Source organism: Rhinopithecus roxellana, chromosome 5, assembly GCF_007565055.1.
Source record: "Rhinopithecus roxellana isolate Shanxi Qingling chromosome 5, ASM756505v1, whole genome shotgun sequence".
NCBI lineage: Eukaryota > Metazoa > Chordata > Mammalia > Primates > Cercopithecidae > Rhinopithecus > Rhinopithecus roxellana.
In genome coordinates this window covers 99,869,569-99,883,279 of record NC_044553.1, presented here as the reverse complement: position 1 = coordinate 99,883,279, position 13,711 = coordinate 99,869,569, and the positions used below count along the sequence as shown (strand labels likewise).

The window sequence follows — 13,711 nt, the reverse complement described above, 5'->3', positions numbered from 1 at the left end:
AGTGTCCCAGAGAAGATCATATTTGAGCCAATTTTGAAGGAAGAGTAGGAGTTAGTCAGACAAAGAAAGGATAGGCATTCTAGGTTGAGAAGAGCACTTTTAAAGTAGTGAAGTGGTAGGGAATACGGCACTTTTGGAGCACAATAAGCAATTGAGTTTGAACACAGATTGAAGTTGAAGCAGTACAGAGAGGTCAAATAATAGGGAGTTCAATTCTATCTTATAGATGATGGGGCACTATTGAATTTTAAGCAGGGAGTGAAATGAAAAAGTTTTATTTATAAAGTCTGTCAATGCTGTGAAATAAAGATTAAAGGGGTAAAGACCAGAGGCACGGAGTTCAGTCAAGAAGCTGTTGTGTTAGTTCTGAAAATGAGGAAAAGGCGAAAATCTAAGTCAGCGTTTACTAACGCAAATGAAATGAGTGAAGTGTGAGTAAAGGTGAGAACTGTAGCCAACTAGAGATTGTATGCCCTGTCTAAAGGATAACGGTACTACTTACCTTCAGCTTCGGTTCCCCAGATACTCTGATTTTCAAGAAAAGCTGGAAATCTGGATTTTTGTGTGTGAAATCTCACAGTTTTTAATACTGGCAAATGTTCAGAGTAAAATAAAACACAATGTAGGTCAGAAAAAACCTTCTGTGAGTGGGATTTGGCCCACTGGCCACATTTTTTAGCCTCTGGCCTAACATCAATGGTTGTAGTCAAAATGATTGGAAGGACAAATTGGATAGATCTTTTGTAGACAGAATCATTGGATTTAATGACTGACTGAATGCAGCATGGAGAATTACAAGGAAAAGTGAGGATACCAGGTTTTGAGCTTGGGGACCCAATAACTTATGAGGTTTCTAGCTTGGGGGACCCGTTAGATGGTGGTGCCACTGAGTCTTTGTGAAAACTGGGCTTAATAACACACATCATTTTGCTTTGGGAGGCCTCTTCCTCACTTAATTTTTTTTTTTTTTTTTTGCTTGGTTCAAGATAGTTGACATTACGTGATAAATAAACCCAGAGAAATCATTAATTTATTCTGTATGATTTGGTGTTGAAGATGTTGATTATAAAACGTTAGTTAGGCCAGGCACGGTGGCTCCACTTTGGGAGGCCAAAGAGGGCCGATCACTTGAGGTCAGGAGTTGAAGGCCAACCTGGCCAATGTGGTGAAAACTCGTCTCTACAAAAAATACAAAAATTAGCTGGGGGTGGTGGCGCGTGTCTATAATCCCAGCTACTTGGGAGGCTGAGACACGAGAATTGCTTGAACCTGGGAAGCAGAGGTTGCAGTGAGCCAAGATCGTGCCACTGCACTCCAGCCTGGGCCATAGAGTGAGACTCTGTCTCAAACAAACAAACAAAACAAAAACAAAAAGTTAGTTAGAAATCTGTCCCAGGTTAGGAGAAAAGAAAAACTAATAATAATGATAATTACAAAATAGTCCATAATAAAACTTTCAACTCCTCATGGAATTAATTCTATTTTTTGGTATGTCTTGCTGACATAATCCTCCCCTTTTAACCCCCTCCTCCACAAATTATATGAATGAAGTTAAATAATTGAACAGATAATTTGCTAATCAATACATGATATTCACTTCTGTATAAAGTGCTTGTTTATTAATAAAGTCTATACTAAATATGCTTTTATTTGGACTCAGTAAACATAGTTAAATACATTTTACTTGGACCATTTTGGATGAAATTATTTAGACATGAAAATACTGAATTTACATTTATGTTAATTATCTTGTGATCTTGGAAGGTCACTTATTGTCTGGGAAGGAGTCCCAGTTTGAAAACTCCAATATTAGAGCTGAGATGAGATCACAGGCTGCTGGTCAAAACTGGCTTTGTATTGTCTAAGAAAATTATGAATGAGTTGTCAACATTTAAAAGGTGAGCTCATCTTAAAATCTGAATTTCTGGGTTCTCTTGAAAAAGTAGAAGACTGTGACATATAGCTGTCAATTTTCTTGAGCAAAAAGAAACTCAAGTTTGTTAGTGCTTGCTTACATAGACATGGACTCTCCGTTTTCCTACATTTATGTCAACTGCTTGGTCTCTACAGGGCTTTAAGTTCATAATCTTCAGACTAAATATTCTGAGAGTTCCGGCTAGATCTAGGATTCTAACAATCTGAATGTATCTATGAAGCACCGATAATATAGATTTGAATAGCTGTAGTAAATGGAAAATTGGAGCAATTTTCCAGTTACATTTAGGTGAAAGGTTTCCTTGTCTTCTTGTCTAAATACTTTAGGTAATTCTTCCAATTCAATGGTCGTTTCAGGTAGATTTTGTGCAGAACATACCTTCTTTGTAATGTTCAAGTACTAGGGATCAACACTACATTTTTCTTTTGAAAATTAAAATGATATTTCTTAAATGATTCCATCACATCAAAAGCAATGGGAAATTAAATGAGGCAGTTATTTTAAAAAATATAACAAAAAAATTATGAGAAAGCCAAAGGTTTTGGAAAAAAATTATTTTTAAGTTTAAAGATTCCAAAAATGTGAAGAAATTGGAATCAGCACTACTGAAAACTGAATAAGTGTTTTGAAAGTTCAAATATAGAAACTATCTAAAAAAGAAAAATAAACATAAATAGAAATTATGAGTAAAAAAAGAAAATACACAACAAGCCAAGAGACTTATGCCAAGAATAGAATTTCCAGAAAGAGAGAAGGCAAATGAAGAGAATGAAGCAATAATTCAAGAAATTTTAGAAAGAAAACTTACCTGAGGTTTAAAAGTAATCAAGTTGGTTTTATTAAAGAGATTTTTTTAATTAAAAAGATTTTTAATTAAAGGTTTAATTAAAGAGATTTTTAATCCTGAGTTCTAATTCGATTGCACTGTGGTCTGAGAGACTGTTATGATTTCCATTATTTTGCAGTTGCTGAGGAGTGTTTCACTTCCAATTATGTGGTCGATTTTAGAATAAGTGCTGTGTGTCATTGAGAAAAATGTATATTCTGTTGATTTGGGGTGGAGAGTTCTGTAGATGTCTATTAGTTCTGCTTGGTACAGAGCTGAGTTCAAGTCCTGAATATCCTTGTTAATTTTCTGTCTCGTTGATCTGTCATAATATTGACAGTGGCGTGTCAAAGTCTCCCAATATTATTGTGTGGAAGTCTAAGTCTCTTTGTAGGTCTCTAAGAACTTGTTTTATGAATCTGAGTGGGTGCATATATATTTAGGATAGTTAGCTCTTCATGTTGCATTGATCCCTTTACCATTATGTAATGCCCTTCTTTGTCTTTTTTGATCTTTGTTGGTTTCAAGTCTGTTTTATCAGAGACTAAGATTGCAACCCCTGCTTTTTTTTGCTTTCCATTTGCTTGGTAAATCTTCCTCCATCCCTTTATTTTGAGCCTATGTGTGTCTTTCCATATGAGATGGGTCTCCTGAATACAGCACACCAACGGATCTTGACTCTTTATCCAATTTGCCAGTCTGTGTCTTTTAATTGGGGCATTTAGCCCATTTACATTTAAGGTTAATATTGTTACGTGTGAATCTGATCCTGTTGTCATGATGCTAGCTGGTTATTTTGCCCATTAGTTAATGCAGTTTCTTCATCATGTCGATGGTCTTTACATTTTGGTGTGTTTTTGCAGTGGCTGGTACTGGTTTTTCCTTTCCATATTTAGTGCTTCCTTCAGGAGCGCTTGTAAGGCAGGCCTGGTGGTGCCAAAATCTCTCAGCACTTCCTTGTCTGTAAAGGATTTTATTCTTCTTCACTTATGAAGCTTAGTTTGGCTGGATATGAAATTCTGGGTTGAAAATTATTTAAGAATGTTGAATATTGGTCCCCACTCTCTTCTGGCTTATAGGGTTTCTGCAGAGAGATCTGCTGTTAGTCTGATGGGCTTCCTTTTGCAGGTAACCTGACCTTTCTCTCTGGCTGTCCTTAACATTTTTTCCTTCATTTCAACCTTGGTGAATCTGATGGTTATGTGTCTTGGGGTTGCTCTTCTTGAGGAATATCTTAGTGGTGTTCTCTGTATTTCTTGAATTTGAATGTTGGCCTGCCTTGCTAGGTTGGGGAAGTTCTCTTGGATAATATCTGGAAGTGTGTTTTCCAACTTGGTTCCATTCTCCCCATGACTTTCAGGTACACCAATCAATCAATCAATCATAGATTTGGTCTTTTCACATAATCCCACATTTCTTGGAGGCATTGTTCGTTCCTTTTCGTTCTTTTTTCTTTAATCTTGTCTTCACACCTTATTTTAATAAGTTAGTCTTCAGTCTCTGATATCCTTTCTTCCTCTTGATTGATTTAGCTATTGATATTTGTGTATGCTTCACGAAGTTCTTATGCTGTGTTTTTCAGCTCCATCAGGTCATTTGTTCCTCTCTAAAATAGTTAATTCTAGTTAGCAGTTCCTGCAACCTTTTATCAAGGTTCTTAGCTTCCTTGCATTGGGTTAGAACATGCTCCTTTAGGTCAGAGGAGTTTGTTATTACCCACCTTCCAAAGCCTACTTCTGTCAATTCATCAATCTCATTCTCTGTCCAGTTTTGTGCCCTTGTGAGAGAGGAGTTGCAATCATTTGGAGAAGAGGCATTCTGGTTTTTGGAATTTTCAGCGTTTTTGTGCCAGTTTTTCCTTTTCTTCATGGATTTATCTACTTGTGATCTTTGAGGCTGGTGACCTTTGGATGGGGTTTTTGTGTGGGGGTCCTTTATGTTGATGTTGATGTTGTTGCTTTGTTTGTTAGTTTTCCTTCTAACATTCAGGCCCCTCTTCTGCAGGTCTGCTGCAGTTTGCTGGAGGTCCACTCCAGACCCTGTTCATCTGGGTGTCACCAGTGGAGGCTGCACAACAGCAAAGATTGTTGTCTGCTCCTTTCTTACATCAAGGGGCACTGGCCTGATGCCTGCTGGATATCTCCTGTATGAGATGTCTGCCGACCCCTGTTGGGAGGTCTCTCCCAGTCAGGAGGCGTGGGGGTCAGAAACTTACTTGAGGAGGCAGTCTGCCCCTTAGCAGAGCTGGTGCGCTGTGCTGGTAGAATCCCTCTTGTTATGATCAGCTGCTCTATTCAGAGCTGGCAGGCAGGAACGATTAAATCCTCAGAAGCTCTGCCCACAGCCGCCCCTTCCCCCAGGTGCTCTGTCCCAGGGGGATGGGGGTTTTGTCTGTAAGCCCCTGACTGGGGCTCTACCTTTCCTTCAGAGATGCCCTGATCAGTGAGGAGGAATCTAGAGAAACAGTTCTGCCCAGTCCAGACCACGTGGCCAAGGAGGCAGATTTTGGAGAGCTACTAGTATACTGACTCTCCTCGTTCAACAATGGAAAGAGAAGAAGAGTATCTCTTTCAAATCTCCACAAGGAGCCTTGGCAAGAGTAATTTGAAAATTTAATGGATGTCTTTTGAAAATTTATTTACCCTTAGCACTTTGCTTTTCTCTCTCTCTCTTTTTTTTTTTCTATTTTTTGAGACATGGTCTTGCTGTGTCACCCAAGGTGGTGTGCAGTGGCCCTATCACAGCTCACTGCAGACTCAGCCTGCTGGGCTGAAGCAATCCTCCCACCTCAGGCACCCAAGTAGCTGGGATAACAGGCATGTGCCACCATGCCTGGCTAGTTTTTCTTTTAAATTATTATTATACTTTAAGTTCTAGTGTACATGTGCACAATGTGCAGGTTTGTTACATATGTATACATGTGACATGTTGGTTTGCTGCACCCATTAACTCGTCATTTACATTATCATTACATTAGGTATTTCTCCTAATGCTATCCCTCCCCTATTCCCCCAACACAGGACAAGCACCAGTGTGTGATGTTTCCCACCCTGTGTCTAAGTGTTCTGATTGTTCAGTTTCCACCTATGAGTGAGAACATGCAGTGTTTGGTTTTCTGTCCTTGTGATAGTTTGCTCAGAATGATGGTTTCCAGCTTCATCCATGTCCCTGCAAAGGACATGAACTCATCCTTTTTTATGGTTGCATAGTATTCCATGGTGTATATGTGCCACACTTTCTTAATCCAGTCTATCATTGATGGACATTTGCGTTGGTTCCAAGTCTTTGCTATTGTGAATAGTGCTGCAATAAACACATATGTGCATATGTCTTTATAGTAGCATGATTTACAATTCTTTGGGTATATACCCAGTAATGGGATCGCTGGGTCAAATGGTATTTCTAGTTTTAGATCCTTGAGGAATCGCCACACTGTCTTCCACAATGGTTGAACTAGTTTACAGTCCCACCAACAGTGTAAATGCATTCCTATTTCTCCACATCCTCTCCAGCACCTGTTGTTTCCTGACTTTTTAATGATCGCCATTCTAACTGGTGTGAGATAGTATCTCATTGTGGTTTTGATTTGCATTTCTCTGATGACCAGTGATGATGAGCATTTTTTCATGTGTCTGTTGGCTGCATAAATGTCTTCTTTTGAAAAGTGTCTGTTCATATCCTTTGCCCACTTTTTGATGGGGTTGTTTGATTTTTTTCTTGTAAATTTTGTTCAGTTCTTTGCAGATTCTGGAAATTAGCCATTTGTCAGATGGGTAGATTGCAAAAATTTTCTCTCATTCTATAGGTTGCCTGTTCACGCTGATGGTAGTTTCTTTTGCTATGCAGAAGCTCTTTAGTTTAATTAGATCCCATTTCTCAATTTTGGCTTTTGTTGCCATTGCTTTTGGTGTTTTAGACATGAAGTCCTTGCGCATACCTATGTCCTGAATGGTATTGCCTAGGTTTTCTTCTAGAGTTTTTATGGTTTTAGGTCTATCATTTAAGTCTTTAATCCCTCTTGAATTAATTTTTGTATAAGATGTAAGGAAGGGATCCAGTTTCAGCTTTCTAGATATGACTAGCCAGTTTTCCCAGCACCATTTATTAAATAGGGAATCCTTTCCCCATTTCTTGTTTTTGTCAGGATTGTCAAAGATCAGATGGTCGTAGAAGTGTGCTGTTATTTCTGAGCCTCTGTTCTTTCCCATTGGTCTGTATCTCTGTTTTGGTACTAGTACCATACTGTTTTGGTTACTGTAGCTTTGTAGTATAGTTTGAAGTCAGGTAGCTTGAGGCCTCCAGCTTTGTTCTTTTGGCTTAGGATTGTCTTGACAATGCGGGCTCTTTTTTGGTTCCATATGAACTTTAAAGTAGTTTTTTCCAATTCTGTGAAGAGAGTGATTGGTAGCTTGATGGGGATGGCATTGAATCTATAAATAACCTTGGGCAGTATGGCCACTTTCATGATATTGATTCTTCTTATCCATGAGCGTGGAATGTTTTTCCATTTGTTTGTGTCCTCTTTTATTTCGATGAGCGGTGGTTTGTAGTTCTTCTTGAAGAGGTCCTTCACATCTCTTGTAAATTGGATTCCTAGGTATTTTATTCTCTTTGTAGCAATTGTGAATGGGAGTTCACTCATTATATGGCTGTTTGTCTGTTATTGGTGTGTAAGAATGCTTGTGATTTTTGCACATTGATTTTGTATCCTGAGACTTTGCTGAAGTTGCTTATCAGCTTAAGGAGATTTGGGGCTGAGACGATGGGGTTTTCTAAATATACTATCATGTCATCTGCAAACAGGGACAATTTGACTCCCTCTTTTCCTAATTGAATACCCTTTATTTCTTTCTCTTGCCTGACTGCCTTAGCCAGAACTTCCAACACTATGTTGAATAGGAGTGGTGAGAGAGGGCATCCCTGTCTTGTGCCACTTTTCAGAGGGAATGCTTCCAGTTTTTGCCCATTCAGTATAATACTGGCTATGGATTTGTCATAAATAGCTCTTATTATTTTGAGATACGTTCCACCAATACCTAGTTTATTGAAAGTTTTTAGCATGAAGAACTGTTGAATTTAGTTGAAGGCCTTTTCTGCACCTGTTGAGATAATCATGTGGTTTTTGTCTTTGGTTCTGTTTATGTGATGGATTATGTTTATTGATTTGCGTATGTTGAACCAGCCTTGCATCCCAGGGATGAAGCCAACTTGATCTTGGTGGATTTTTTTTTTTTCCTATATTTTTTGTAGAGGCGAGATCTCACTATGTTGCCCAGGCCGGTCTGGAGCTCCTGAGCTCAAGGGAATCCTTCTGCCTTAGCCTCCCAGAGTGCTAGGATTCCAGGCTTGAACCATTATGCCTAGCATCTTTCTTTTCTTTTTTTCTTTCCCTTACCTTCCCTTTTCTTTTTTCTTTTCCCCTCCCTCCCTCCCTCCCTTCCTCTCTTTCTTTTCTTTTTTATTTTCTTTCTTTTCTTTTCTTTTCCTTTCTTTTCTTTTTTCTGAGACAGAGTTTCACTCAGTCACCCCTGCTGGAGTGCAGTGGAGTGATCTCAGCTCACTGCAACCTCCACCTCCTGGGTTCAAATGATTTTCCTGCCTTAGCCTCCCGAGTAGCTGGGATTACAGGTGCACACCACCACGCCTGGCTAATTTTTTGTATTTTTTAGTAGAGACGGGGTTTCACCATCTTGGCCAGGCTGGTCTCGAACTCCTGATCTTGAGTGATCCACCTGCTTTGGCCTCCCAAAGTGCTGGGATTACAGGTGTGAGCCAACTGCGCCCAGCCCTTTCTTTCTTTCTTACTTCCATTTTTATTTTGGATTCAAGGGGTACATGTGTAGGTTTGTCACAAGGGTAGATTTCGTGGTGCTGAAATTTGGGCTTCTATTGATTCTGTCATCTAGATAGTGAACACAGTATTCAGTGCGAAGTTTTTCAGTCCTTGACCCCCTCCCTCCCTCATTTTTAAGTCCCTAGTGTTTGTTTTTCTCATCTTTATGTCTGTATGTACCCAAGATTTAGCTGCCACTTATAAGTGAGAACATGTGATATTTGGTTTTCAGTTTCTGCGTTAATTCACTTAGGATAACAGCCTCCATCTGCGTCCATGTTGCTGCAAAGAACATGATTTCATTTTTTATGGCTGCATAATATTCCATAGTGTATATGTATCACATTTTCTTTATCCAGTCCACCGTTGATGGGCACCTAGGTTGAGTTCATATCTTTGCTATTGTGAATAGTGCTGCGATGAACGTAAGAGTGCATGTGTCTTTTGTTAGAAAAATTTACTTTCTTTGGGTATATACCAAGTAATGACATTGCTGGGTCGAATGGTAGTTCTATTTTTAACACTACTTTTTTTCTATTTTACAATTGAGGAGCCTTTTTGGGTTCTAACATTTATATATTCTTAAGTAGAATGCTTCATTTATTCACAGAATATACAATGGAAATTACCCAGCTATTGTTCAACAGGTAGTTCCTGATTCAATATTTTCTGAGAATAACTCTTACATCACTAGTACAGAGATTAAAGATATGGCTCCACAATTTTGATTTTCTTCCAAAGGACTAGATCTTAAAGTCTGTAACACTGCCTGTTTAATTAAAAGGGTGTAACTAGTACTTACAGCTTTGCAATGGGACCCTTCATAAGGGATGTCAGTGTCTAGGTTGTGAACAAAGTTTACTGGTTAGCATGTTTCTGATGTTCTTGGATGTTTTCTAGTACCTGTCACAAACACTAACAGCATTTGTTCTAACATCTGCTTTAAAACAGGCACTATATAAGACCAAAAAAATCCCATGTCTACTTATGGAGGACAGTCTTTGAATATCTTTTAAATGATAGAGATCATGTACTCCATATGAATAGGCTATAGAATAAAACATTTTAGTGTTTATCAGTTATCAAATTCAGGATTTTTCTTTTCAATTACAGATTGTAAGAGGGTAGTAATATGTACGACATTTAAAAAAAATATAGGTGCGTATATATGTGTGTGAGTATATATATACTTAATAAGGAGTGAGGTCCATGAAATTGGGTTATGGGTTGGTAGTCACAACTCCACCTGTAGCACCCCTTCACCACACAAATGTCAAAACAGGATCAGAGTGTAGAAACAGAAGAGTGCAGGATATATTAGAATCTGAAATCTTTCTCAAGGATATGAGGTGCCTGGTAGAACTTTATTTACATGTTAGGAAATTTTAACATGAGCTTTTTAAGAAATGGAATTGAAAAATCCAGAGGAAGAGGTGAGTTTGTACCTATTAAGCATACTGAAAAAAATTAGGTTTGGAATTTTGCACTAAGTTTGTTAAGCTTTACTGTGTTTTTGCTATGGGGGACACTTGGATTTTTCTTTTTTTTTTTTTAAATTTTCTCCTCTGTCCTTACTATTTTTAATATTTGGAATGGTAATTATTGAAAATTGGAGAGGGGCATAGAGTGACTTAGGGAGGGCAAAGGGAGGTTTTGTTTTGTTTTTTATTTTTTGCAAGTTCTAAAACCTGAAAATGATTCTGGAGTCTCCTGAAAATGTTCAGACACATTGAAGAATTTTTATCGAGTAATACAATGTTCTAACTGAGGCATACACATTGTTCTAGGAGACTGTGAAATTCTAAACATAAAAGTTTGATTATGCTTCTGTTTTGACTTCAATAAACTATTCACATAATGTAATTTTAATATACACTAATACGTATGAAAGTTGTGTATGCTCTCCAAGGTTTAAGGTATAAACCTGGGAGAATTACTAAGGTAATGGAGAATTACTAAGCAATTTCGGCTACTCTTTTATTAGCATTTCCTGAAACTCCGCAGGCTGATGTGGCAACGGAGAAATAGCAATCTGAGTTGTGAAAAGCTAGGCCGCATTTTGGTCCTGAAAAATCACTTGCTGTGAACTTGGGCCAGTTTTTGATTTTTTAAATGGCATAACAATTCGTTGCTACAAGAGGTTACATCAGGAAAATTTCCTAAGGATTTAACATTTTGTTCATCTACTGAGTTCTTTTGGGTGATTTATTTAGGAGGAAGTATCTGCTCCTTTTTGAGTTGCTTCACCAAAGACTTGAGAAGGCAGAATATAATAAGAATGATTATGCTGGCAAGGAAGACATATATATGAGATGGGTTATCCTTTACACCTACGTCAGCTAAAACCGTCTCCTACGAACAAATCCAGCACTTGGCACTTTATTTGACGGTCCTAAAAATAGGGTCCTAAATTTGGAAGGCAAGGTGCTACTTTTAGTTCCTCTTCTCGGAGGAAAACAGCCGCGCCGAGCCAGGCTAAGGTCCACGGGGATTTGATTTAGCATTTGGGTAACTGGGTGCTAATGGAATTGAAAACAGCTGGGCCTAGCAAATGCCCAGGTGACTCAGGTAAGCGAGGAAACCCGATCGAGGTTCTCTTGCGTGGGACAGGTTAAACTCTGACTAGACCACAGCTGAGCCTGGACGCCTTCCTGTCCAAAGTCCAAGGTCCGGACATGGTTGGCAGGGCGCACCGGCACCGGCGCGTGCCCCGCAGGCCATTTTTCTGACTGGAATGACGGCGGCGGCTGGCTTCCCGGGGCCGCCGGGGTCTCCCGGGGTATGCCGCCGTCAGGGCTTCTGCAGGGCGCAGAGAGCAGGCTCTAGCGGGACTGCGGCAGGAAAGCCTTGGGTGTCGGGGCTGGGCCTGGCGCCGGTCCCTGGGTCGAGGGGGCGCGCTGCGCTCGCCCCCAGGGGTTGTGCCGAAACGCCTCTAGGAGAAGCCTCGCCGCCGCCACCGCGGCCGCCCGAGGCGGGGGAACTTGGGACATAGCCCTGGGGCTGTGCGGCTCACAGGACGGCGCACAGTATGAGGGTGAATCCCATCCTCTAGTCCCAAGCCTCTCTACTACCACGGCTAGGTGACTTCGCTAGGTAGAGCGCCGGCCCCTTTAAGAGCGAACGACCGGGACACGTCTGCGAAGCTTGCGCGAAGAAGGGGAAGTTTGCGGCTGTCCGCGCCTCCCCGCCTTCTCGCGGCTGCCTGGCCGAAACCAAACCGAGGGTTGGGGTGGCGAGGACAGGGTGCGTGGCAGGCTTGTGCAAGTCGGGCTCGGACCTGCGCTGCCTCAGGATGTAAAGTGTAACAAGGGGGTCGGGATGGGCAGCGTGGGCCTGTGAGGCCTGTGGGCCCGCGTCCCCCAGCTCCCCCCGCAGCCGGCTCCCCAGTGGTCCGCTCCTGTTGCCGGGTGCGGATTCGGGTTCCGGACCGAAGGCTGTGTGTTCTCCGCCGTTTATTGTGGCCCCGAAGGGCCGGGGTTACTGCGGCGACCACGAGAGCAGCTTTGGTGCTATGGAGGAGCCCGGGGCTACCCCTCAACCGTATTTGGGGCTGATCCTGGAGAAGCTACGCAGGGTGAGCCCAGGCGCGATGAGTGTTACGTGGCCCAGGGGTCGCGGGAGCCGCCGGGGAAGGAAGCAGTAGATGGGCTTTGGGGTGTGAGCCGCAGAGGTCAGAGGTCCCGAAGCCAGTCCTCGTCTGCTGCCCGGCTCCGGCCTGTGTTCGAGGCAGTAGTGAGGCTCGTAGGGCGCTTGAGTGGTTTTTGTGTGATGGTGGAGGACCTGGGGCTCTGGAAGGTGAAGAAAGCACTTGCTTAGCTGGACTTTGCAAGGATGTAACTGTTTCCCGATTCCTGAAACTAATTAGCCTTTCCGCTATGTTGTTTATTTTGAGCAGGGGTCAGTGACACGTGGTTCCTTCGACTGTGAGAAACTTGAGGACTGTTCCTTTAAATTAGTTACATTTAGTGATGTAACTTTTCGTTGAACCTTGAAAGGACACCTGAGGTTGGGCGGGGAGTTGAAATTTTGATTCTGCATTTTTTTTTTTTTTTGTAAAGAATGCCCTTTTGAGATGCTCTACCATGAGTGAGTTTGTTCTTCGCTTCTGTCTTAATGTACAGTCTAGAGATAGTCAACCCCCAGTGTTCAAATTTTGTTTTTTTCAAGTCTAGTTTATAATCAGGTTTTAGAGATTTTTCTCCTTAAGTGTTTCTAGGTATCTTTGTTCACATGTATAGGGGCATTTATGTCGCCGTGTTTTTAAAAAATGGATTAAATCTTTAAAAAGACCACGTAATTATTGAGGCAGTTATGATTATGTTTTCTTGTTATGTGAATTAAAAGTACTGTTACCATGGTGTTAGTTTATGAGTTCATAGTTTGTCTAGTGCATACGTATATGTATTTAATATGAAAGGAGAACCTTTATGGAGATTCTAAATGGACTAAGACATAGTTTTGGCCACTAGCATCATGTTGTCTGTTAAGAGAAGACCAAAAAAAAAAAAAAAAAAAAAAGTACAAAGTAGAAACTGATGAAGTGCTTACCTAAGCATACACACAAAGTGCTTGGGAAATTGAGGGGTGGGAGAGATTACATTTTTTTGAGCGTTAGGAAAGACTTTCTAAGGCTGAGCAAATAATTTAAGCAGAGGAGGCATGAAACAGCACAGTGGGTGCAGGGAACTAGGAGCTGTATTACTTAGAGTGTAAAGTGGGCTTAGGGAGTGATGTGCAATGATGCTTGCCGGAGATGTAAGTAGGTTCCAAGTGTTGTAGGTGTTGGAGAGCTGTTGAAGGCTTTTCCGTGGTTAGGCTTTGGTTTAAAAGCTCTTCTTGATAGTAGCATGTAGATTAGATGTCAGGGAAACAAAACTTGAAATAGGGATTAAGGGAGAGATAACAGTAGTAGGGATAGAAAAGAGGGTACTGTGTGGGGAGATAACCTCATAAGAGCTAAAATATATTTGGCTTTATTGATTGCATGTGAAGGGTGAGAGAAAGAAGGAATCTAGAGGGACTTCCAGGTTTCTGGCTGTGGTAACTTATTCATGGAGGTAGGGTTTATAGGAAGAGAAGCATATTGTGGGATGGGAGATAATTTCGGATTGCACAT

The 13,711-nt window shown here is 40.9% G+C and overlaps 1 protein-coding gene across 1 annotated transcript in view; it reads left to right on the top strand.

Annotated features, from left to right (window-relative positions):
• The first annotated feature begins 11,758 nt into the window (after positions 1 to 11,758).
• LOC104656930 (melanoma inhibitory activity protein 2) overlaps positions 11,759 to 13,711 on the top strand; it is an 82,642-nt gene continuing 80,689 nt past the window's right edge. The window contains 1 exon segment of the mRNA XM_030930584.1: positions 11,759 to 12,169. Coding sequence (XP_030786444.1) covers positions 12,107 to 12,169 — 63 coding nt within the window. The 5' untranslated portion in view covers positions 11,759 to 12,106.